Consider the following 26,582-nt stretch of genomic DNA (forward strand, 5'->3'; position numbering starts at 1 on the left):
CAGTCCCAATATAAGCAACAGCATCTGTCATACTCCTTTAATTTATATTGTCTGTTGTGTTGCTAAAAGAGATTTGGAGCACAATTGTACATTGACTACTTTACTTAAAGGGATACTGTGTTATAAAAATTACTGTTCCCAGTGTCATTGCCCTGTGATGTTTGCATTATGGAAAGAGAATTCTCAAGTCACAGGTTGAAGATGCTTTTCACCCCACGAGCTTCTGAAGCTGTGGGACTTAGCCAGTGTTAAATGCCTAGCAGGGACAATTTTACTCAACTGTAGTTGTCTCATTTCCTTATCTTTAGGTCAAAGTAACTAACAGAATCTAGAAGAAGGAGGCACTTTCACAAATATGGAAGAGGATACCAAGCCTCTCCTGGTTCCTGTGGGAGGTGATGAAAGCAGTTATGGCATCATGAATATACAGTTTAATCCGGAAGACTTTAAGTGCAAAAGGTATGAGGAAGCATGAAGCTACAGAATGATTATATATCAATGAGTTGTTTAACAGAATTTGAACAGAATTCTACAGAGACAGAAAGCTAACATTTAACATTTGGAAACCAGGATCTGAGTACTAGCAGTTCCTACTTTGTATATTATTTCCAAGCACCAGGTGAACAGATCTTCATACTGTGTTTTGTTTGTGAGACTTTTGTATTGACATCACTTCAAAGAGTGTTCTTATAAGAACTTGGCATGTGGATTTTAAAGTGCTCTTCAAACACCAAGTATCCTGTGTATACTGAAGTGTTATGGTCTTTATTTAGCACAATGAACTGAAATGTTGAGACTATACAAGAAAGCTTGCCAGATGGTGGAGGTAAGTGACTGTCAGTATGTGTAAATGGGTCTGTATGCATTCTACAGGTCATGCTGGAAAAATACATTATATGTTAGCACTGAGGGAATTGAGCAACCTTAATTGCCTTTAAGGAAAAAAAGTGTATTGTTTTTTGAGACTGATCAAACATGAAAAATTCATGAGCCCAGGGTTTTTACCATGCCTGCAAAAATAATACATATCTGAGAGGTTATTTTGCACGTTTTCTTAGAGTTTAACAGCTCTGTTCCCAAACGGAGGTCATAGTGGGAGACTTGGAATCATAAAATTGTTTGGGTTGAAAGGGACCTTGAAGATCATCAGTTCCAACCCCCTTGCCATGGGCAGGGAGGGACACCTGCCACTAGACCCGATGCTCCAAGCCCCATCCAGCCTGGCCTTGAATGCTGCCAGGGATGGGGCAGCCACAGTTTTCTCTGGGCAACCTGTGCCAGCGCCTCAGCACTCACAGTTAAGATTTTTTTTCCTAATACTTAATCTAAATCTCGCTCTTTCAGTTTAAAGCCGTTCTCCTTTGTCCTATCCTTACATGCCCTTATAGTGCAGTGCCCTCTGCTGTTGTAGTTAAGATTTCTGTGACCTGGTCCTGGAACCAAAACTGAGATCGGGGTGGGAACCGCCCTTCTCATCCTAGCTGGAGGCACCAATCTGTTGTGGGTTTTGTTTTTTTTAACCCCTGCTGCCTCTTGGACCCCGTTTATGGCTCTTTTTTTTTTTTTTTTAATTCTTTCTTTTTTAGCCTTCGCATCCAGCGTTGTGTTTCAGTAGAGCAGTTTTCCTGAGGGAACTGAAGATGGCACTGTTGTGTAAAAAAAAATCCTCTTGTTGCGACCGCCTTCAGTCAAAGAGTTCTTTACGATAGTGTTTTGCTGCTGTCTTAGCCTGCAGCTTTGGGAAGCCATGAGAGCCAGCTTATACGTTAGCCAGGGACTAAACAATCTCTTTTCTCTGCGAGCAAAGGAAGGAAGATAAAGGTCTGATTGAGCCCTGGGGAACGCAGGGAGCACAGGTGTAGAAGCCTGCAGAATTCTGTATATAAAAGTTAGGAAACAGTGGAGCACTTTCATGTGGGAAGAGGAAATGCGCAAAATAAATTCTTGCCTTATCTTCTTTCCAAAGAGTGTGTGAGCCCTGATGGTCATCCTGGTATAAGACAACTGCTAATTTATATGGCTTTGGGGAGTTCCTTGTGATGGAAGAAGTATCTGTTCTGTTTGAAGAGCAGTGGATTTCAGGTGGTGTGGTGATGCAGTAGCAACAAGAGCAGTTTTCACCTTTGTGATAGCTCAAAATACCAAGATTCACTTTTCAAAAGTGAGGTTAGGTATTGTTTCTTCATTGTGTGTGGTTTTTTTTCATTTTCTTGTGATTTCTAAAATTTGGAGACCTGGCTTCATAAAATGTCATAGCTTTTGGCATTAAGTTCCTCCCCACGAAAACGGAAGTGTGTACTTGGATTATGTTCCCACCTCCACAACTTTCAGCTTTGCATATCCTTCCACTTTGTCCTTATTGTGTCTCCCTTCAGTTTATTCTGTCATTTTCTACAACCTAGTAGTCTGCCTTTCAAGCATGCAGAGGCACAAAGATGAAGGGCATGAGATCTGGGATATCAGGAAAGCCTGCCAATCATCGTGGGGCCAGAGCAAATTGAACTCCATCTCTGCATATTAGAAGAGCCTTTACAAAAAGGAAGAAGAGGCCATCAGCATCCATGTCAGTCATGGTCAGAGCAGTGAGTGGTTTGAAGGGCTTCTTCACTGGAGCTTTAGGGAATAGTACCTTCAGGGAGAGGTCTTTATCATGCATAGAAGTATCCAGTGGGGTGCAAGTGCAATAGTACACGATTTGCTCTGCTTAGTTTTTTCCACTTTAACTCACTATTCAGAAATTTGATCAGACATTGATGGGTGGTCATTTTGCTTTGACTGGGATAGCTCTTGGAAGTGTTTTGTGTGATTTCTAATAATCATTGTCCATATTAGTGCTGTTCTGTTCTTTTGCTTGGGTTGTTTGAGATTTAAGGGCATTTACATAGTTATTTGGTTTACTTAACAGCTTGAAGGATTTGGGATTTTTGAAAGGCATGCTTTTCAGTGTTTACATAAGAACAATAAGACGATTGTTCTTTTAGAGTTGTAAATTATTTTGTCTTGTATTCTGTTGCTAATTTGGGGAAATATAAAGCCAGTCTTAATCCTTTTGAAGAGGATGTTAATGTTCTCCACAATGACCCGAATTACTCACACCATATTAGGTGTGTTTTACCTATTTTGTAGGTCCCTTTAAAAGCTTGTATGTCATTGCTGCAATGGCTTATTGATGATTATTGTATGCAAGAGAGGGAATTTCTGGTTTTTCTCCTGACTGCCCTTTACCTCTACTCCTTGTCAACAGGTACTGCAGTTGTCTTCAGGAATATCTGAACCTCCAAAGAAACAAATGATATTTTGTGTTGGTTGTTTTGCGTATGATAAATCTTGACAATGGCCCCTGCTAAAGGAAGATCAAGCCTTCTTCCTTTTTTTATTGTTTTTGAACTACCGAAGTGTTCTCACATAATGTAGATCAGTAGGTGAAATTAAAAAGTTATAAATTAAAGTGTCTGTAAGTAGCAGCTACAGAAGCCTTTTTCAAGCAGAAGTGGTTAGTTCCCTTTTATTTTCAAAGTTCTTTCAACTTACTAAAGGTAGACAATGGTCAGGACCAACCTGTGCAAAACTGCCTATTCAGTTCTGCAGCCATTATGCTTTTATATTTTCATGCTCATGTGGTCTTTTTACTCCATTGCGTGCAATTTTGCTAGCATTTATTATATAATAATAAATAACATAACAACATCGTATTACCGCTTCAGAACTGGGAAAAAAATAAACCTTAGTTAAGAACCTTCGTACTTTATCACAGAAAAGCAGAATAGCTTTGCCTTTGGCACATAAGAGGGAACAGTTCTTGAAATGTGGTATGGTAAAGCGTGTGATTCTTTATTTGTTAAAATGTGTTTCCTGTAAGCAACAAAGATGGCTCAGTATTTTCATCTGAAAGGTTATTTTGATTCTGCATGCAACACTTTAAGATGCTTGTGTAACCATTATCATGACAATGGTGATATGAGTGTGGAAAAAGTTTTAAGTTAAATGAATTGCCAAGAGACCTAAGATCTCATAGGATAAACTGTAAGCATACTGTTTACAATGCTTAGGTAAATTCAGACAGCTTACAAAGTAAAAATCAAGGCAGTTGTGGAATTCTTTGGAACAGTTTTCCTGAGGAGAAGCACACAGGTGTCTGTAATGTTCCTATCCTGATATGCAGTTCCCAATTTAGAAACAACAACCAATAAGTATAGTCATCATCTTACTACTTTTTCTCCTTAGTTTAATTTCCATCAGTTTTACTCCTTAGTTTCTCCTGTACTATATAAAGCACTCCTGTAATAATTTGGTAACTTAGTAAGACAGTAAAGCCACGGAATTAACTAGCTTTGTTTTTGTGTAATAATCCTGTCACATCCTTTAAAAGTAACTGGTTGGTGTGGGGTGTCGAAGAAATACGTGCAATAAGCTAAAATAAGTGGCTCCTCATGATTTCTTTGGAGGAAAGAAATTGTTAAGCAACGTGTAAAGAAGATTTTTTTTTTCATATTTATTTAAATATAAAAAGTTTGTGTAATGTGAAGTCATTAATATCATCATGGAGAGCCAAAAGACACACCAGCACAGAAAATTGCATTAAACTGTGACAGCTCAATACTCAGACCACTACTTTGGATCAGACGTCTAGAACCAGTTTTTTGTAGTTTGCCAGGTAAATTTTCCTATTGTGCTGTTCCCCCATCCATTCAAATCCATCACTTGAACTTTGCAAATACTTCCAACAATATTTGGAAACAACATTAGTCATGAACATCTCTTCATTTTTCTTGCAAAATTGCCACCAAAGTTTGTAATGTGAGCAAGTTTAGACGGCACTCTTTTTTCCCAAACCAGCACTAGAATTCATATTAACTGTTCTTTGTATGCATGAGAAATATCTAGCAGATGAGTGTAGGTGGAGGTTTTCTGGGAATTGTTTCTGATGTACGTGTGCATGGTATATAGCACATGAAATGTGTGGAACTCCTGCATGAGATCCTGCATCTTGTGCACTCATTGTGCTGTGGGAAAACAGCTGTATTTTAACAGTGTGTTTGCCCTGGTAAAAAGACCATTGTTTTTCAGGCAGCTATTCAAATATAAATTGGAATTGTGTTTTTCAGTATGGGTATAATAAAGTCACTTGGCATTATAGTCTATCTCAACGCATGGAAATTGTCAGAGCTGTTTTGCATTGTCACACCCTCCAGTCATGTAACCTCTCCCTTTCCCCCAGATGACATTGTCCCACATCCTTTTTATAATCATTCTGCAATGCAAGAGAGATAATGTGGTTACTTGTATAAATCAGAAAGTTTTCTAGGAATCTGTTGCAGCTGCTGATGCTTGCGTGTACAGAGTACTTGTCTGCTGGACTCAAGATCCCTGAGGAGAGTTTGTCAAGTTTAGATGCTTTGGGCTTTGAAAATCTCAGGTTTTGAGAACTTATTTGAGTCTTCGAGAGCTTCTCAGACTTTTGAGTATGCCCTACAACCAGTCTTTGATGTAGGTGTAGCTGGGGGCTGGGAAATTACCTTGATTCCTAGACAGAGTGCTGCCCTGTCCTAGGGGAGATCAGGGAGGAAGGTTGCATCCCAGCCTGCCCACATAGCTTCCATGTCAGACTGATATTTTCAGAGAGATCTCAGCCAAACATGAAACTGTTGGGTAGACAGTCATCTTTAATACAGTCACTTGTTCCATAAGACTAGAGGTGCAGTTGTATCCTGAGAAAAAGAAAATTAATTGCTGTTTTAGATCATTTTCAACAGATGTGCACCAGAAGGGATTAGAGGGGAAACAGACTAAGTACTGGCAGTGTTAAACATGTGTACTCCTCCAGGCAGGAAGCAGCAGCCACAAACACATAGAATTTCTTTAGGGTTGTTTAATTATTTTTTTCCTCACCTATACACTGGATTCTGAATCGTGCCCTTTTGGTTTGTGCTAGACCGTAAATTGCTTTTAAGTCTAGATTCTGTTCATAATACAGCAGAAAATGAAATATCATCCTCTAAGGAATTTATTTCCCATAGACAGATAAATTTTTTGCTTTACATGAATATTTTTCTTGATACTTGGTTGTTGATTAACAACACTGCTTTCTCTGTAAAATAAGATGTTGTATTCTTGTTTTCTGATATTTTAATTTTAAAATCATCCATGGCTTGACTTTGAATTGCTTTAAAAAGTAAGCTTCCACCTTCTTCCAGACTGGAACAGTTTTCTTTGACATCCGTGTTGGCAGTTGTTGAACACCCTTGTGAAGGAAGTCTTTGCCGTGGATCTCCTAGCTTTGAAACAAAATGCAGACTTTGTCTTAGTGTAATTTTTCCACAGTAGCACTGGAAGCTTATGGGGTTGTACTAATAATACTAACTGGAGATGGGAAATAGGTAGTCTTCATGAAGCTCTTCACACTATGCAGCTGCTGTGTAATTAACAGAACACATACTTTTAACTGTTCTAAATATGTGTGCCAGTGATCTAGAAAGAAAACAGCAGAGAGAGCACTGGGAGTGGGGAGGCATTAAAACATATTACATTTCCTGTTTTCATAACTAGTCTTCCTTTTACAGGTCTTGTAATGAGATTTTTTTAGCAGTGTCTAATGATTGGATCAGCCCAATAAATTCTAACCTAGAAAAAGTGAAATCCTTTAGACAATTCTTGAGTATTTCTGTACATTACATACCTATGGGATCAGCCCTGTGTGCCTCTGATTTGGGTGATAAAGGTATTGCTTAAAATTTACTCCTGTTTAATTGCAGGATCTCTCTCAATTGTTTATAAGGACACCACAGAAGTCCACACACAAAATGTGAATTTCCCCTTTCATGTCACAGATGGTGGGGGGGGGGGGTGGCGGGGAAAGAGTTGAGAATGTCTTAAAAATTGAAAGTGTGTTCATTTTCATTTCAGTAAGTGGGTAATGGCTTAGCAAATCTAATCCGTTTTTTCCACAATGGAGGAAGACATAAGAATTAATGAAGTCTAAGATGAAGGAAAGAACGAATTTGTGGAGAAGGAAGTTATTTTTATCTGTTTTCCACTTCATCAGTTTTTATTAGGACAGTAAATACTCCTACCTGTTGTGTCCACTTAAGCAAACAGGAATAAGGACCTACCTTTATCTCTTCCAGGGATACAATGTCCAGCTTCAGAGCTGTATTCCTTTTCTTCCTTTCAGATAAAAGGTAGTGCCATGGTGAAAATGCTTAATGATTCACTGGGAAAGAGAATGGGACCTTTGTCACAGTATTGAAAGCTGAGGCTGGAGGGGTTGACCAAGTTCCTTTGTAATCTGATGGGTATTGAAAAACAGTCAATTCAAACAGACTTTGCTTATATTAGAGGAAATATGGCATGGATTTATTGCTAATTTAATTTCTGCTTTTCGTAGCCTGAAACTTGTTGTGGTATGTACTTTAGTGGGTTCTGGTTTTTGGGTGATTATTGTTTCTGAGTGATTTTAACATCAGCCTGAAGAAGAAGATCAGAAAGCTGTTGAGATTGCATTAGGAATTAAAAGAACTGGTGAAAAAGAAAAAAAACCAAACCCCTCTATCAAGGCTTACAGTCCCCTCTACTGTTTGAAAAATTAACCTGTCAGAGATAGGAGTGAACGTTTAAGCAACAGGATAGTATGCCTTGATTAAAAAAAGTGTCTGCAATGTTTTGATTGAGTTGCATATCTCTGGTAGCACCCCTTGCATGAAGCTAGGTTTATGTTGTGTTGTAACTTTAGGAGTGTCTTTCACTCTGCTTGCTGTGTAGCTGCATGTAAGCTGAGAAACCAGGGGGCGTGTGGTTTTTCTGCTCCCTCCTTCGGTAGCTGTCACCATGCCTGCAATCTAACTCAGCTGGGGGAGAGGGTAGATTCCCTGTGTTCTGTACATCTCTGTATCAGAGATGTGGGATTTCTGTTGCTGACAGTCTGTTCTCCATGATTACCTCAATTATATCTGAAGGGAAGTCATGATGTAGTTCAAAACTGCAAATGGACATCCGTTGTTCCATGTTATGTAATAAATTCCATTCCTGGTTACATTGGCTTAAAAATAGTATGAGCACATGGAGTTATTTGGACTTGATTCCTTCCACAGTAAACACAATTTTATACAGTGTTTTAGGATGGATTAGTAGTTCCTGGCCTTTTCATAGGTGGTCCTCATTACCACTGCTTGTTGCTCTCCATCTCCTTTCTGCTTTTGCATTCTCACGCATTCTGTTTCTACCAATGTTCCTCATCACTAGTTCTGGCAGCACTGGTTGATTATAAGCATTAATGAGCTTGGCCAAGCTTATTAACATGTAGTTCTGGTGTGACTCATTGTTGAGAATTAATAGGCTGAATATCAGGTCTGAATTTTGATGTTAAGTTGCCCCACAGAATCTGGGCAAGAGGCCATTTTAATATGGACGATATAAACACGTGGTTCTTTTATGGATGGCAGCTTCCCTCCTGGCAGTGATATTTTTGCATTTATTTTGTGTCAATGAATGACAGACTCATCCTCAGTGATGTGCTCTGGCTTGTATGTTAGCTTTTGTGTTCTAGGGTTTTAAATATTTTCCTTTTCTTTGTCTCCTCCCTTAGACCATTTCATGTGGAGCCTACAAACATAGTCAGTGTGAACGATGACATGCAAAGAGTCACTGATGAAGCTTCAGCAATGAATAAGCGAATTCATTACTATAGCAGGCTCACGTCTCCTGCAGACAGGGCATTGGTAAGGCAAAGACAGGACCGGATAAACTGAGTTTTCTTTGGCATGTTGTGTCTTCCACAGCCTAGATTTATAAAAGAAGTACAAGTGAAGGCAGTGGGAGAATCACTCTGCAGCTTGCCTTAAAGTAATATCTAGTAGCTGAGTGCCTTAACTAGGTCTTGTGTTATCACAAGCCGTGATTGACTTGTGCAATGCCTTCACCACCCAACGAAAACATAAAAACAGCTTGAATTTTGTAACAGTGGTTCAGGCTGCCCAGATGTGTATACTCATTTCTCCCACCTGTAAGTGGACTTAAGCAGTGGTCAGCTGCAGTGATTGAACTAGCAAGAGCTGTATATAGTGTGTTACAGACATTTTGCAGAAGAAAAATATATTGTCCTGCACTCTACTAAAAATTTATCAGCTAGGAGGCTTTTGTGGGGAAAAAATTAATGTAGTGCAGCTTTTCTTTTTCTAATGTAATTTCATGGAAAGGTTTTGTGATTTACAACAGTTGGCTTGATGTATTTGGTACAATAGTTACTTTGGTGTTATTAACAAGTCTTGGTTTTTATCCATTTGCTAGATTGCTCCTGATCATGTACTTCCAGCTCCTGATGAAATCTACGTGTACAGTCCCCTAGGAACTGCTTTTAAAGTTGACAGTTGCACAGATGGCTATGGTAAAAACTCCAGTATAGTGACAATGTATGTTAAGCACCTTGCCATGTATTAGCCAGAAAATGTGTTGATTGTTCTATAATGTATGCAGAACTACTGTAGCTATAAGGATATTATGACATGAAAGAGTGCTTCTTAAATTATTCACTTTTGGTTTTTTTCTTCCTAGATTTATGATATGGAACACAATGATGGGTACATCTATATTAAGTATCCCATGGGGAATAAAACAGGTAACACTATGAAAAATGTATGTGTATGAAAATGGTTTTGGCAACACAGCTTGCTGTTCATTTTCTGTAGTGTTGCTCATAGATAAACTAAACTGTGTTTTTCCCTCTTAACAGGCAGGCTTTACTTCTGGAATCATTCTGATCTTACTGATGGGCATTTTGACTCTTTATTGCTGCTACAGAGTTGTGAAATCGCGGAAAATGATACGTAAGAGATACGAAGCCTCATAGTGCAAATATTTCCATTAAGTGTGATATACAAATATCTGATAGATTCTTAGTTTGCCTATATCTTTACTGTATGTTAGACCTAACCTGCAAATAAAACCTGTTCCTTTGAATGTCTCTGTATTTTTGTAGTCTGGAACTAAGCTCTGTAAGCTAAATGCCTGTGTTCCCTTATTAGATTATCCTTCAGTTCCTTGGGACCTAATTATTATAGCCAAACCCAAACTCTTAGTAAGCAAAGTTTCATGTGTTCACTTACTAAGCATTTGGCGACCTATGGGAGTAAAGGGTCTTCCCTTCTCTATAAGCACTGTCCAGTTCTCTACATGTATTTCTGATCATGTTCCATAGTGGAATATGTGGGCTATAGCTGTATCCACTGTTATGTATGCCTGTACACTAATATTTGTATGTAATGTGTTTTGGAAGCAATTTACAGACAATTGCCTCACTGACAGTGGTTCTGCTTAGAGTGTACTTCTGTTGTTCGAAACACATCTTTCAGCACTTGTAGTTGATGCTTTTATGCATAAACTAACCCTTCACTTCCTCAAATAAAGGCCGTTAAGACGTCCAGTTCATGACAGCTCATTTCTGGGCGCTGTTGAGAGCTAGTTCATGGTCTGGTCTACTTGCCCATAACCTCCACAAAAGGCTTCAGCTGCAAATGCATAGCTGCATTTTTACCACCATGTCTTATTCTGGTGCTTCTGGAAATACTCAGAGTAGTAGTATTCTGAAACAAGAACACATCCTGTCATGAAGAGTTCTACTGATTCTAATACAGCATTTTGTTTAGATATGTTTCTATGTTTTTGTATGTTCTTCAGCTTTATTAGATACCTCAAACTGGGAATTCCCAGATGTTTGCAAGTATTACTTTGGATCCTTTGGTCAGTGGTCAAGCCTCTTATTTTCTATGGTATCACTTGTCGGAGCCATGGTTGTTTATTGGGTGCTTATGTCCAACTTTCTGTTCAACACAGGAAAGTTTATATACAGTAAGTATACATATCTTGATTAACATTTACAGCTGTCTTGTTAAAAGATCAGGACTTTGCTTTATACTGAAAATTCATTGTCTGTTTTACTTAATCTTGATTTTTCTGTTGCTTTGAATGAAAAGTCAAGCAAGAATAAGTAGCAGTGTGGGGAGTTATGAGCAGAGTTATGTATGTTTTCAAAACCAGTTTCTCAGTTTTTCTCTTAAAGTGTGGTTTTAATGGAAGACAAAGGGCCAGTGATGTGATTTGCATGTCAGTAACGAGGCTTCTGGGTGCAGGTTAAACAACCCAAACCTGGTTGCTTGTTTCCACTTTGTATTTTCACTCCCTCCTTGTTTGCATGGGTGTAACCATTTGAGCAGCCATATAACAGGCTAGGCTGTTGGAATGATCCAGATCAATGAAAAAAATTAGTTTCATTCTGGATTTCAACAAACACACTTAAAGTGCTGCCATATTGAAAATTTTTGCAAGTGTCCTTGAAGGAAGAATGAACTGTAGCACAGCGAAAGAACAGTTCTTAATCTGGCATTGCTACGAAAGAAAACATTGGTTATTTGCACCCTTGGTATGTGCATAGACACACAAGCCTTTGTGGATACAATCAATTATGTATGTAGAGTTGTGGGAATAAATGATGGAATTGAGAGCTTTGAAAACCTGAGTCATGGTGTTGAATAGTACAACTAAGATTTAAGAGTTTCTGTTTTGAAGGTAATTAACAAATCTGAGGCAAATAACAGTGCAGACACTTTACCTTAGAGTTCCCACCATCCCTGAAGGACATAATTTATTGGTTAATGACTGGTGTATTTTACATCTGACCTACTTCATACATTGTTAAAGCCATTTCATTTTAGACTTCGGTTGGTTTTTTTGTTTGGGTTTTTGTTTGGGTTTGGGTTTTTTGGCTTTTGTTTGTTTGTTTAAATAAGGTTAGTTCTTTAATCCTGAATTACTCGAAACCAAGTAATTCCAATTCTTTTAAGCAAACACCAGAATTAAAAAAAATAGTTCTTTTTCTAGGAAAAAAGTCCTGCTTTTCCCTGAGTTTGGCATGTTAATGTATCACTTGTCTATATATTTGTTTGGGGTTCTTATTTAAATTGTTTGCTCTGTGATAAGTAATCACTGAATTCTTGTCCCAACTGTCATTGTGGCTACTTAATTAGTAGGTTATAAAATGGGTAATAGGATGTAGGTTTGACACTATGGCGTTTTCCAGCCACGCATTCCAAGTTATTCAAAACAGGATATGGTGTTTAATTCTTCTGTGTTCAGATGACTTTTTAAACAATCTGCACACACAATTCAGGTGGGAAAAAATTGATCTCCTAACAAAGGGTGGTCTAGAAAGTAGTGGTTTGCAAAGAATGCAAGGACTTTAAGCTAAGTATGATTTCTTTTTTTTTTTTTTTTTTTTTTAACATGGTGGCCTGTGCTTCTGTATTTGCTTTATGAAACAGAAATAAATCCACAAATGCAAGTGCTAGTCCTAAAATACTTTTTAAGCACAGAGGAAACATAAATTAGCTATCCATCTATAACAAACTTTAAAGTGCTCTAATTCTGTTAGACCTGTCAGTTCCTATCATGGCTTCATACCATGTACTTTTTTAAGAAGCAACACAAAACACTGGTGAAGTGAGGAGCTGAAGAATGGGATTAGTTCAGTCTGCTGATTGTTGTATACACTGAACTGGTATCAGTAAGTATGAAAAACTCAATTGTGATTCAGGGTGTCATAAAACATGATGAAGAAACAAAAACTGTTTTCTTCCCACAATACGTTTTGCCTTTTTTATGAGAAACAAGCTGCTGCTAATTGCATTTCAAGTCTGAGGCCTTCTGTCCCAGTTGATTTTATGTGTGCATAATACACCCACATGCAGCAGAAGCAAATTTTAGCCAGAAACATACTAATTAAATTTCCAAGCTGATGGGCACTTTCTGTGTATATATACATAAATATAAGGAAATTGCTATCCAATATTCTGATACTGGTGACTGCAGAAATTTGGAAATACCTGGTGTGGCAGAGCAGTAAAACAGCATAGGAGTGGGTGTACTGGAAACAAAATACTACTGAAGATGACTGTAGACAGTGAGACTTAAACCAGCTTGGAGTTAGAGGGAGTACAAGATGATGTATCACACTTTTGATGTAGTTTTCCGAAGTACTACCTTCCTTAATTTTTATCAAGTCAACAGATAAAAAGTTGGGACATTGATAGTAAGATTTTCTTCTTTTCAGACTTTGTTCATGACATTAATGTAACAGATATTGTTCCTGGTACAAATGGAAGTAATAAAGGTAAGAAGCACTTACTAGTATTTTTTCCTGATTTGGGGTGGGGGTTTAAAGGCAAAATCTTCATGCTTCCATACCTAACCACATTTCAGTTATAAAATGTATATCATAAATTTTACCTACCTTTTTCAAACAAAACCAAAAAAATAATTTTCTATCTGGGATTTGTACTTCCACAAAGAACTATACACTTGGAAAGCTTAATGATTTGGGGGGGCGGGGGGGAAGAAAGTAGGAGTGGGAATAAGGATTAAAAAGTGTATTGCAAATTTATCTATACCCAAATAGATCCGCCTTAAAACCAGGAATGTTAGACCTCTTAACAGTAGCTGCACAGCTGCATAGCACCCTAAAATTGAAGCACATCAGATCTGCTTGATGTTTAAAGTCTTAGCTGGGGCATCTTTGCTTCTCACCACTTCTGCAGCAGTATTCTTATTTAAAGAAATGCTTTAAGAACAGCTTTGATGATGCTGAGTGCAAGAAGAGACAAGTGCCAGGCTCTACATGAGCATCTTCTTCAGTTTGTGAAGAGTTTTTGACATTTGCACAACACAAAGAAGCTGCATTCAAGTGTGGAGATAGGGCTGTTCAGAGTTCATAAGCAGGCAGAAAAATGTACAGTGAAGGCAGGAGCAGGGCATTGTCAGCATCTGATCTCTCTGCCTATATATAGTAAATGAACATGTAGTGCTTTGTAATGTAGCAGAAAATTTTCTCTATCCTGAGCGCTTCTGGGAATGGGGAAGCCTTTCAGTACCAGCCAGGTGGTTGTGTGTCACACTGCCTGCAGTCATGTTTCTGGAGAGCAGCTGTTGAAGTCAAGCAGAGGAGTTGAGAAATAATTCTGAAAACCAGTTGATTTGTATCTGAACTAGTGTTGAATCTTGTTTCCCCTACAGTCCTTACCAGAAGGCACCAATAGCTGCTGCAGTGCTCTTTCTCATGTGTTTGCTGCTGCTTCTGCTTTTCTGTCCTATTATGCAGCAGGGGGTATAACTTGGAGACAAAGTAGACAACTATTCCATAGCATCCTCCAGCAACTGGAAAATTTAAATCAGATGCGTCACAAAGTTAAGGGCCTGCCAGATGTTCAGATGACTCTTGGCATGGCATTCAGGGCTACTGGGGAGATCAGTAAGAACAAAAGCATTGTTCAAGGTCTTTGACACAATACACTTACAGGCAATGGAGAGAAAAGTAAGAAAACTGGAAGTAAATTTGACAGAACACTTTTCACACTTTTGCCTTTGTAACGAACCAGGCACACAGCCAGTGTGGGAGGGAGGCTATCAAGTGCTGTGGTGATGCTAAAATTTGAGACATGAGAACAAGAAGACAAGTTCATATTTTAACACATAACTTTGTAAGCATGTGTTAGAAAGAAATGCTTGTATTAACAAAAATCAAATGAGCACATTTTTATCAAGGGATCTTTTTGGTTGGTTGGTTTTGTTCCAGTCACTTTTTCAGATGCTGCTGTTGATCAGCCACCATGTGACAGTGTTTTGGGTTCGTATCTTTAATTACTTGTGTTGTATAGCAGTGACGTACTTACACATGACATGGCACGAAAGTGGTGAGTTGTTTCAGTTCAGTATATGAGTTTTAGTCCTCTCAGTTGTTCCAGTAGCTTTCTTCTCATCCTTAGTTCGTGTGCTGCCAGAGCAATGGATAATAATACAGCTCTTCTGTACACAGATACTCTTGCATCTTGGTTCATATGATCTTACTGAAGCATGGAGGGACAGATTACAGTGCTAAATATGCAGCCAGGTGCAAAGGTGCATTCCTATGACATGATTCCAGCACATGCATGTAGGTAGGCATGGAGGCACCTAGCTATAGGTATGTGATCCTATGCCACAGCTCAGGCTTCAGACAAGTAAGCATCTTTGCTGTGCTCAGCTGAGAGAACCATAGCACTTGCCAGCTTAGTGCAAGGTGCCTAGCAGTGAAATCTTAGTGCTCAACTCCTATTTTAAAAAAAGTGGTTAAGGACTGAATTGTCACATACTGCTTTTGAATGATCCTGTTTCTCATAGGTAAAACACTTTCCAAAAAATACGGGATTTGGCTGTGAAGATTCCTTGCAAGTAAAACCTTTTTCATCTGGGAATATTTTTCTTTTCCTTTCTTCTAGTCATTTGTCCAAGTGCTGCTAGTGGTCACCCGCCACAGAACAGGAGTGTGATGTTCTTTTCTGGCAATGATACAGGCTTTGAGCTCTTTGAGAAGTGGTGGAACAAATCACAAACAGTGCCATTCTACCTGGTCGCTATTCTTCTCCCCCTGCTAAATCTGAAGTCTCCATCCTTCTTTGCAAAGTTTAATGTCCTAGGTAGGTAACAAATACTATCAAAGCATTGGTTCATTGTGGTTAAAATGTATAGAAAATAGTGAAAGGTACTACAGTGAGTATAATCATAGAATAGAGTCATAGAATCATTTAGGTTAGAAGGTTGGAAAAGACCTTGAAGTTCACCAAATCCAACTGTTAACCCAGCACTGCCAAGTCCACCACTAAACCGTGTTTCTAAGTGTTACATCTACACAGTCTTTAAATACCTCCAGGGATCGTGACTCAAACACAGTGTTCCAATGCTTGATAGCCATTTGGTGAAGATTTTTCTTTTAATACCCAAGCTAAACCTCACCTGGTGCAATTTGAGGTCTTTCCTCTTATCCTAGGAAATAGAGGACAGGGAATTGAAGGTCTGCTTTGTCCTCTGTTCCAGTAAGACACACAACTAGAGCTTGGATCTACTGTGGCTGGAGCCACTAGATGATAATATAGCACAGAAGATGGGTAAGTGATAGTGCTTCTGTGTAAAAAGTAAGGTTTTTAAGTAAACTAAATATAACATTAGGGATAAGAAAATATTTTATCAAGTGCGATCTAGCCATAACTGTTATCTGTTTTAAAAAGAGACACATCATGGACAACTAGTTTATTGAGAATCTGAGTATTAAAATACAAAATTTGTCATAACTTCAGTAGATTATTATGTAATTTAGAAACTGTTCAAAGTTGCCTTAATTTTTGTAAACCTTGAATCTGATAGGACAAGAAAACAATAAAGGCAATTTTTTGAGATGCTGAAATTATTCCTAATGGAGAACTTTTACTTACTTTTAAACCTATGGAAACGTGAATGATTAGGAAAATACAGAATATTTTAGCTGTTAAGCTGATCCTAAATTACCTTTCATCTTCCTAATTCCTTAACTGTGCTCTGTGTAATCAAATGATAATTTCTTCAGTTTATTTTTTTAACCTTGGAGATGGTGCTAGAATGAATTGATGTCTTACCTGAATCTGTGTTGCGAACTGTGAAAGTGCTGTTTCTTTGTCTTCACTTATAGCCTGTTCTCTGGTGACTAACAGTATTACTGGCCAGTAGGTTGCATTGCAGTAGCTTTACTTACTGTTGCACAGTTTCCTTCAATTTTTAGGTCGTCACCATTGTGCCCTTATCTCTTTAAAATGGCAGAGCCAAAATTCTATGCTGTCCACCCCATATGCAGACACAGCAAGGCATTTATACCCATCTGTGATCATATTTGTAGTCCTCTACCTGTATTGCTGGATACCTCTGACCCAATGAGATGGAATGCAAAGCCAGTCTTATAATCAAGATTATCCAAGGTTATGACAAAGTTTAAATCAATAGGGTTCAAATGTCATTACCAGCCTCTAGGTGCCAGTGTAAAGTTCACAATTGCAGTAAACATTCGTATCTCATTGGGCTATTTGTTTCAAAACGTTAGTGGCTCAATGGACATTGTAGTAACTGCAGTACAGTAGCCAACTTTGTCTCATGTTAAATTAAAATCCGAACAGCTGAAGCTGGAACTTACCTGTTACTGCCTGAAGACCTCCCTGGCTGCCCAGCACCAGGGATTACGAGGTGGTATTTCCACTGTCACTAGTGTAGCATCTGGAAAACATTAAACATAACAAAAGCTTGCATTGGGTTCAGGTGCTTTATTCTTTCTCTCTCACCTATAAAAGATACAAAGGAAAAGAAAATTTAAACATAGCCTGTATTTTTAAGAATGAATATCAACTTGAAGTGTTTGGACTATAGGTAACTAGTTGGATAGAGCAGGAATAAAACAGAGCTAAATACTTTCTACTTCTCATGGTGTTTGTTTGGCTCTGGTCTTTTCCAGGTACAGTTTCAGTTGTCTACTTAGTTCTTCTGGTTACTGTAAAGGCTGCTCGTCTGGGAATCCACTTAGAATACAACTGGTTTACAGGGAATGACTTTTTTGTACCAGGTAAGATAAAATGCATTAATGAAGCATATATATGATGGGTTTAAGACTTTTTTGAAGTAAGTAATTGGTGAATTTCTCACCTTTTAACGCCTCTGTGACAAAATGAGGAAATGATGTCTGATTAGCATGTAGAGGCTACATCCTTTACAACAGGACAAATTGTATGACCAGTTAGCTCCAAGGAGATGTCCCCTGTACTGTTGAATTATTATCACTCCTTCTGTTCTTAGAAACAAAAGTAGTTTGTCTTTCTTTAAAAATTACTTATTTACTTCAAACAAAATTCAGAGATATGCACCTTCTTAGAGCTTCTTTTAAAGGTTTGTGCATTTTTAGTGTACCAGTCACAATAAGCACGGTTTTAACAGTTTTATACATGGGTTGCAAGCTATTGTTAGGTCCAGTAATGTAGAAATGGAAAAGAAAACAAGGATAACTTAAAACATTAGGATGGGTTTTGAAATACTGTATCAGTATAGAAATAAATTAAAAAAAAAAAAAAACAACAAAACACCAGAGTTTTTCCCCGTTTGTAACAGAATCTGATCTAATTTGTGGGATCATGTTAATGCACTGTGGCAACAATTCAGTAAGTAAACTGCGGATAGCTGAGTAAAGTTACAAATATGAAATTCAACTGGTTTGTGTGTTCACATGACAGTTGCAGTGGTCTTCATCTGCTTACTCTTTCTTGTCTGGACTGATGCAGCTGTCTAGCAGAACTGAAATTGATCTGGCACAAGCCGAATGAACAGCTTGGCTAGCGTACTCTATGTATGTTTGACAAAGAGGTCTGCTAAAAACCCAGTATTCCCCTTCTCCACCCCTAAACCTCTACCTGTCATCAAAGCTGTTTGTTCGTTTTTCCATAACTACTAAAGGTCATTCCTTCTCTGCTAGGCATTCATCTCTTTCGAGATCTGAATGCCAAGAAACAAGTGAAGGGCTATTTAAAGCAGTTTCTTCAGCTTGGTTATGTCACCAAGAAAAAAAGATTATTGTCCTTTCATGCTGAATCTTCAAAGCCAGATGGTTTTTGCTGAATACGACTGTGTGGAAGACCAAAGCAGATGCTTTAACGCTGGACAGGATTATCTTCATAATTCCCTAAGAATCCACCTGACTACTGCAGCATAAGTACAAACTTGAAAGATAGATGTAGGTGGTTGTAAAACAGTGCTGTCTATGCTGTATATTTTCCTGCATCACTAGCCTTTACTTTTAGACAGAATTTTTGGACTAATAAACTGCTTTTGTCTTCAATGTAAAAAATTTTATTTCAGATCACTGGATTATTATCGCCTGTGTTAATCACCTAATTTTTTTTGTATGTCAGTATTCTAAATGATATCTGTAAGTAGAAAGGACCACAGTGTTTTGTCTTCCTCCATTGCAAGCTTGGAAATATGGTTTCAACCTGAACTGCCCCAACAGTCTTCAAATGCTTGCATGGCTTCAGAGCTATGGACTGTTCCTGAGAACACAGGAGAAAATTTGCCCAAAGTAAAGTTCACTAACAAACCAGCATGAACTGGAAGACAGACTACATCTAAGAAATCAGATTTTAAGCATCTTAAGTTGATCTATTAAGCAGTCCTGTGTAAAATCTGTTACAGCATGACACATGTGCCCACAGGTCACTAAGAGGTGGTGCACTCAGTTTATTTTGGCAATGTGACTAGTACAGCTAGGAGATAGACAAACCACATAGCTAATGTGTATAAATCTGGCTACTACTGGTTGTTGTAGTGATGGGGGAAATGCAGTGCTGAAAGATTCTGAATCTGTTTGCTTTTTATTATTGAGATTAAAGTAGTGGATAAAAAACATGCCCAGAAGTTGCTTGCACTCTCAGTTGTATCAGTAGCACATCGTACTAGTTAGGTATTGAAGATACAGTGAATCTGGCCCTAGGGAAGGCATATTTTTTCAACCTGGATGAGCCCTTCATTAATTTCCTGGGGTGTGTTTACCTTGCTGACTTCATAAGAGACAATTGGCTTAAATATGTTTTGATGGAGCTTTCTGTGGTTTGATCTGTAAGGGCTTGTGAGCCTCTGATGAGTGTTTTGCTACACTGCTGGATGCTTTCCAGAAGCTGAGCTACCTCAGGGATCTCTAATTGCTGTTAACACTAAAGAGTACATGCATCCTTATATAATACCAACAGGATGCTGCTTTAATGATGTCACACATCAGTGAATTCCCTCACCAGCTGTGGTGCTTCCAGAAACACAATCTTGTGAACACTGTCCTTGAAGTATTAAAAGAGGCAGAGCAATGCTATTCCCATGGAGACAAAAAAATAAATACTTTTTCCGTAAATAAGACAAGAAGTCGGTCTGCCTTTCTTTATACCCTGGTTTGTAAGCAGAACCTCTTAAACATCTACAGACCTCATTTTTCCTCTGGTAGCATAAGTAACTTCTTAACAACAAAAGATGCTCACAGAGTATGATTCCTTCCCTCAGTCTCCCTGTTCTGGAACCAAGAGATATGCAGCCTTAATTCCTTCCTCAAAAATGTTTTCCAGTTAAACTGTTAAGAAGCAGAAGAATTTGTGTGTGTAAATCCTAGATTATCCTAATAATCTTCAATGGTTGGGATCTCCTGAAAAATTTTGCTGGAGAGTGTGTTATATAGTAGCCATTTTGTACTTTCTGATTAAATATCTGCTTTGGCTATGGTCAAAGATGAAACAGATTGTTCCGTTTCGACATGGAGGCTCATGTTTTTGCCAGCAGGTTCCACAGCACTGTATCTCCTCTGCATTTTGGCGTTGTTTCAGAGAAGTTATTAACACTTTTTCTTCCCCCTTAGAGTTTAGAATTCAGTTCCCTCAGCTGACAGGGGTTCTGACACTTGCCTTCTTCATCCACAATTGTGTCATCACACTTCTTCAAAATAACAGGAATCAAGAAAACAATGTAAGTAATTTCACAAGACTGTGCTGATTTGTATCTAGATAGCCAGGCGACACTGATTTTTTCCTGTCTGCTTCGTCTTGAAATTGATCCAGGAATTATGATAGCTTCAGAAAATGTAACTCACTTTTGTGATAAGAAACCAGTTATACATACTTTTACTGGTTACCAGTGAGTAACAGATGCATTACAATTTTTTCAGATTAAAGCCTTGAGAAGTGTCCTAGACTTATTAGTGGTCAGGCTGGTATTAAATGAGGCAGAATGTCTGACAATATTCTGAGACCCTAGAAAAACTGACCGATTTTGGAATTAAAAATGCTGGAGAACACAGGGCACAAGACTGATTTTAGCAGAGTCCTGAACAACAGTGTTGGGGTCTATATAACACTTTTAATCAGAGTTGTTTCAGTAGTTTTTTTGCTTCAGTAGTCAAGATTCATAGAGAAACCTGATCCTATTTAGGAAATCCTCGAAGTTAAAGCCTGGATTGGGAATCTTCGTGATATGTAGACTTTGGTCTGGTGCTTTGCCCTAGAAAAAATTATGTATTGCTCATCCAGATGAAACTGCATTCTTTCTTGATATCTTCCCATTATAAACTACAAAATGGAGTAAATATGATAGAGTTAGTCATAGAGTACATTTTAACATTTATTTTGTTTGTTTATTTTTTTCTTCCCTACTTTACAGGATTCTTGTCCAGCTTCATTAAAATCTTAGCTCTAAAGGTAACTACAATAACATGCAAAGATTTAAGAATATTAAGTGTATGATAAACTGGTGCAGAATCACAGAATGGTTGAGGTTTGAAGAGACCTCTGGATGTCATCTTGTCCAACACCTCTACTCAAGCAGGGATTGAACCTTGTTGGCAACTAGAGCCAGTTCCCAGCACATGTGATAAAATATACCTGATTTGATTATTCAGAGGTGAAATGCATATGATGTGCCAATGCAGTGAGACGATGACCTTTTGCTTTAATAATCTGCCCAGTTACTTTTTTGTACCCATGAACCAGGGCTAGCTTGTGAGTGAACACCTCTGCAAAAGAGTTATAAATTCTCCTCCAGAAAAGCGTCTTGGGCTTTATAGTAATTTCTGAATAGAGTTTAACTAAAAAGGGGGTTAGTGAAGGTCTGGAGAAAGAAAACTAAGTTTTTTTCTCAGTTTTCGTAAGAATATCTCATGATCTGAGAACAAGCAAGAGTTCTCTCTTCAGCTGTGGCTTTCAAGTTCTAAAGGTGTGGTGGCTCCAGCAATCAGCTCTGTATGCAGTGGAGGCTTAATGCTTCCAAGTGACCTTCAAGACTTTTCCTGTGGCATTTCCCCTTCCATTTACATGAGAGTAAGCAATCAACTGCAAATAGCAGCACCTGGAATCTTCCGCAGTTTGCTTTTCCTGTGTTAAGGAGGAAGAAACTGCTGCTTGCATTTGAATCAGCTATTCTGAATGCCCTTCCTAGATCTTAAGCTGAATTTCCAAGTCTGTCCTAGCACGGATCCCAAGCCCTTGACAAGACTCTTGCATTCCAGGAGAGTTAAAATTGCAGGGAAAGAGCACCATTAAGTATAGCAGGAGAGCTTTTTAATGGTAAAGCAAATCTGTGCATGGTTCCTCTAGGAGTTTTATTTGGCTAGACATTACAGCAGCCTTTCACCTAGGTTTGGTAGTGCTTTCCAAATGTTAATGAAGGACTGATGCTCTTGAGAAGCTGTTTGTGCTTATTTCACTAACCTGCTGGACTAAGTGGGAGGTTTACGTATGTACAGGGTGGTTTTTTCCTATGTATTTACATCAGCAAGATGCTTTCTTATATCAGTATCTCATGGGGAGTCTGATGGAGACTCCATGTCACTTCCATCAATGTTCTGTGAAAAGACACAGAACATGGCAAGCTGGAAAAGTACTCTTGAACTTGCTGAAACTAGTGGTCATAAGAACAACCCTTTGGGGAGATGGAAAAAAGTAAGAAACAATAACATTCCTTTTATGGAGTCAAAAATCCAAAACAATAGCAGCTTCCATTCTGGTCACAGGCGTGTATCACTGCCCAAAGCTAAAACACACACAGAGGGGAGGATGCCTTTGGCTGCTATTCCAGTACAGTGGTGTGGGTGTGAGAGGAGCAGTGCACTGGATGAGTCAAATGTCAGCAGCAAAGCCTGAAGAAGCCCTGTGAGCAGGGTTCTTAGTCTGCAATTCAAAGTTGAACTCCCTGTTCCCCTCTCCCACTGCTGTCTCCTTATATTTATCAGTTTTGTGCACTGCACAACTAGTTCCAAAAAACTAGCTTGGAAGCTGATTGTTTAGAAAACTAACCCAACCATAAAAGGATGATTTGATTAGTTGGGTTTTTTGTTTGCTTTGCATTTGGTTGGTTGGTTGTTGTTTAGGTTTTGGTTTTTTTTCTGATTCATGTCTGTGATCTGGTTCCCTGAGCAACTGTACAGATGCTACACAAGCCCAGAGTGTGATCCAGAGGCATAAATTTGCTAGTGCTGTCTCTTAACAGTTGTTTGTGGACTTATCTGGGGGAAAGGCTGGAGTGGAGAGATGTTTTTTGTCCAGAAGGTAACTGCAGAAGGCATGGAGCTGTGAATAGTTCTAATTTTCTGCCATGTTCAAACATAGTTTATTCCCTCTAAAGAGTGAGCTTCCACTGATTCTGCTCTATTGGTTTCTCTTTCCAGCCAAAATTGTGCACAGCATTATGCACCCTGGTGAAGTACTTTTTTGTCACCTTATTAAATGTTATCACTTGCCTTGTTAAATGTTATCACTATGCTTGAACAGGTTAAGTCTGTTCTTATGATATGGATCAGAGTCCTGTTGAGATATTGCAGAGGCAACATCTCTCTTTCGAGAAGTGACCAGTCTGAAATGGGATATCAAAAGGCACTTCTTCTAATGTGGTAATAATTGTTAAGCACCAATATAGGCCTCTCCATCCAAGAAGCATCTCTACAAACTAGCTTTCACTTTGGTACTGAGAGGAAAATGAACTATTTTCTCTATCGCATGCAATAAGGAAGACAAGGCCTGAAAGTTGCCTGTTCATTTCAGCACCACGTAGGAAATACCTGTAGAGCCACAGAGCTGTCACTGTGTCTGTGTCCAGTCCTGTGCTGCATGTCCAGCCTGCTCCTGGGTACTAGTCTATGAGTGTGATATCATGTCTTCTACTCTCAGAGTTTTCTTTGTTAGTTATCAGGCTCATCCTTTTGTTAGGAGGCTGATTTCTGCCTTTGTTCTGCTGCTGCTGCCACCAGCCTCAGCACCCTATTTTCTGTCCTTCCAGAGGCAGTTTCAACACTTTGTTCTGTGCATCTGACTAGAAAAGCTCCTGGTCAGCAGTAACTGCAGTTAACACGTTCTCCAAGTTTCACCTCAAAATCTGCCTGTTACTTCAAGTGTATTTGACAGCAGCTTGGTAGGTGGCAAGCTGTAATCCTTATGGCCATGACCTGCATGTTATCTTTGATTCTTTCCTTCCACATTTGTTCTACATTTGATTCTTAGATTATAAACTTTAGGTGTGATGACGGCCGTATCTTTTATGCTTAGTCAGCTTCCACCACAGTAATGTTCACTCTGAATATAAACGGATTAATGTGAAATTTAAAATAGACAAATGCGATTATTCCTGTTACTTAAAATTAATCCTTTCATGTCTCTCCATATGTCCTTTGGTTTTAGCTGGAATTGTGCTGTCTAAAGAGTATTTATAGTCAGGGTCTTTAGGGGTGAACCTAGGTGTTCTGAAGAGTAATGAACATTAATCAAAAGATGTTATATACACAAATAACACACTCTTGTACAAAAACAACCACCTTACATGCAGAAGCAGACGTTTTCAAGGGAGGTGATGGATGTTTGAGAAAAAATAAATTCAGGGATTTGTGTTGCCTATTTCTTGTTGCTTATGGAAATCAAAATCTGGGTTTTCTTCATATGGTGACAATACCTGAAGAAAAAGATGTATTGTTACATGCTATAAAAATACATTAACAAAATTATCTCAGCACCTAGTTTTAGAACAGATTAAAGTGTACACACTGAAGAACTGTAGGAACATGAACCTGGTTAGTATAATCGGAGGTAATAGCAGATTAACTATCCACTCTTAATCAACTGTAGTCCAAAGTAGTGAGAATTCAATTTCAGATTGCTTGCCCTCACAGCTGCAAGTACTTGTCACAGCAAAAATAGTTTTACGGTAGTACAAATAACAACTGTGAGTTACTGTGCTATCTTTATGCACGAGGAATACACCTAAAAATACCAAATGCAACTGAAAACAGATTTTGTCAGATAATGTGCCTAAAGAAGGTCTTGGGTGCATTTTGAGAAATTGTCGAACTCCTGACTTCAGGAGATCAGAGTCCATGTCACCTTCCTTAGTCTCTGCTTCCTGCATTTAAGTTACTCATAAATCCAGCAAGAAATCTGAATGCTCAGATTTAGTATTCCTAAACTCAGTTTTTAGGATGGGCAGTGGTGCTTTTGAAGAGGTAGCTATTATACAAAATCCTGTGCAGCTTCTTGTATAACTGAGGAGAATTCTGGGAGTACTTTAAAGTATACTTTAAAGAAAATGCTATTGCTTAAGCCCTCTTGGAAGTTGCTAGTCCTTACTCAGTGAACAGCACGAGGAGAGTGAAAACCAGAGAAGCATCTTCCAGCTGCATGTATGTGGTCAGCAGGAGGAGGAGGTTGCAGCTGCCAGGGGCGTGAGGGCCACCCTGGGGTGCACTGCTAACAGTGCATTGTCTCATGGAAAATACCATTGGCCTTTTGTAGGCTGATGGGAAAAAGGCATCAGTCTTCTACCCCAAAAGCAATGGCAAAATGAGCAGGAGATTGCAGTTCCCTCACTAAAACAGGCTTCCTTTTGAACTTTCCTTGAAACTTGTAATCCAGCATGCTTCTGTTTCCTTGGGTACTGCCTTTTGCTTGGAAGACCCCAGAAAGGTATAAAATATGTCAAGGATATAATGTGAAGAAACACTTAGGAAAACATTTACACGTACAGATGTGATCAGGCTTTGCCCATACTCGGTGAGCCAGCTGGAGACCGTAATAATGATCCTTGTCTGGAAGCCATACAGGCCTAATTTGGTACTTTGCCTGAGTTAATAAGACTTTCTTTTCAGTCATAGGAGAACAGGGTCATGTATTGAAGCACTACCAGTAATCCTTTAAGAAGCTGATTATCAGCAGCAGCTGAACAAATGGTTTGCTGTAAGGTAGTAAGTGTTTTGTAGTGTAGAATAGCTTATACAGAATTTAGTTAGCTAATAACTAGAAACAAATGGTCTCCCACTGTATTTCCAAAAAAAAAGAGAACTAATGTAGGAGAATACTAACTACAGTGCTATGAGGTCATTCTGGTGTACATGTGGATTCTGCAAATTCATAAAGTACTGGAGAAGATTTGCTGCTTATTTTCCAATGCTAAATGGTGCTAAAAACTTTTAGTTATTTTTGTGTCATTGACAGTCTTTTTATACACTAGATACTTTATAGTCAAAATTTTCAGAAGTGAACACTGAAGTTAACAGCTGTATTTAGGTGTATGTAATATAGTTAAATACAGATTTATGATATTAGCTTCAGCACTCTCTCCTAAAAATCTTTGATGATTATTTAGTGCATTTACCTGAGGTGTTTATAAAAATCTAGTGATAAAGTGAATATGCAATTTTAAATTAAAGTAATAAAATACAGTTGTAAAGCCAAAGGGCATTCATACTTCTGTGCCCACCTATGCCTTTCTATTTTGTCTTTGTATTTGTATTTAATGGTGTATAAGTTATGTCTTCCATTTTCACACCATTCTTACAGAAGCCTGGCATACTATTTTCCGGTTTGGAGCCAGCTTGTGTGGACCATCCTCTTGGGTTTCAAAGCAGCTTCTTAAAAAATGTTGTTTACATTATACCTGCAGCTGGGTAGGCTGATGTCTTTAATTGCAAGATTTTCGTCCTAACAAGAAATTTAACACATGGCACTGCTGTGCTTTCTGTCTTCGACAGTTGTTTCTGTGTCCCAAGGCACTTAGTAGGGATAATTAAATGTAGGAAAGTAGAGGGTGTTTCTTGTTTGTTTGATGTAATAACTAGTGTATGCTTGTCCATCCTGCAATAATGTGTTACATCTGTTGGCATATCTGTTTCTTCAAGCCTTTTCTGTATGGAGATAGACATATAATACTTG

The 26,582-nt window shown here is 38.5% G+C and overlaps 1 protein-coding gene across 3 annotated transcripts in view; it reads left to right on the forward strand.

Moving 5' to 3' along the window:
- The window catches only part of SLC38A9 (solute carrier family 38 member 9), a 44,622-nt gene that overhangs the window by 6,527 nt on the left and 11,513 nt on the right, over positions 1–26,582 (forward strand). Inside the window, exons 2-11 of one of the 3 annotated variants that reach the window (XM_065661708.1) lie at positions 309–459; positions 8,582–8,714; positions 9,283–9,404; positions 9,547–9,610; positions 9,725–9,818; positions 10,669–10,839; positions 13,097–13,156; positions 15,297–15,494; positions 17,330–17,437; positions 20,258–20,364. In XM_065661708.1, coding sequence (XP_065517780.1) covers positions 356–459; positions 8,582–8,714; positions 9,283–9,404; positions 9,547–9,610; positions 9,725–9,818; positions 10,669–10,839; positions 13,097–13,156; positions 15,297–15,494; positions 17,330–17,437; positions 20,258–20,364 — 1,161 coding nt within the window. In that variant the 5' untranslated portion in view covers positions 309–355. The other 2 variants (XM_065661709.1, XM_065661710.1) reach the window with 2 other exon arrangements.

Source organism: Lathamus discolor, chromosome Z (genome assembly GCF_037157495.1).
Source record: "Lathamus discolor isolate bLatDis1 chromosome Z, bLatDis1.hap1, whole genome shotgun sequence".
NCBI lineage: Eukaryota > Metazoa > Chordata > Aves > Psittaciformes > Psittacidae > Lathamus > Lathamus discolor.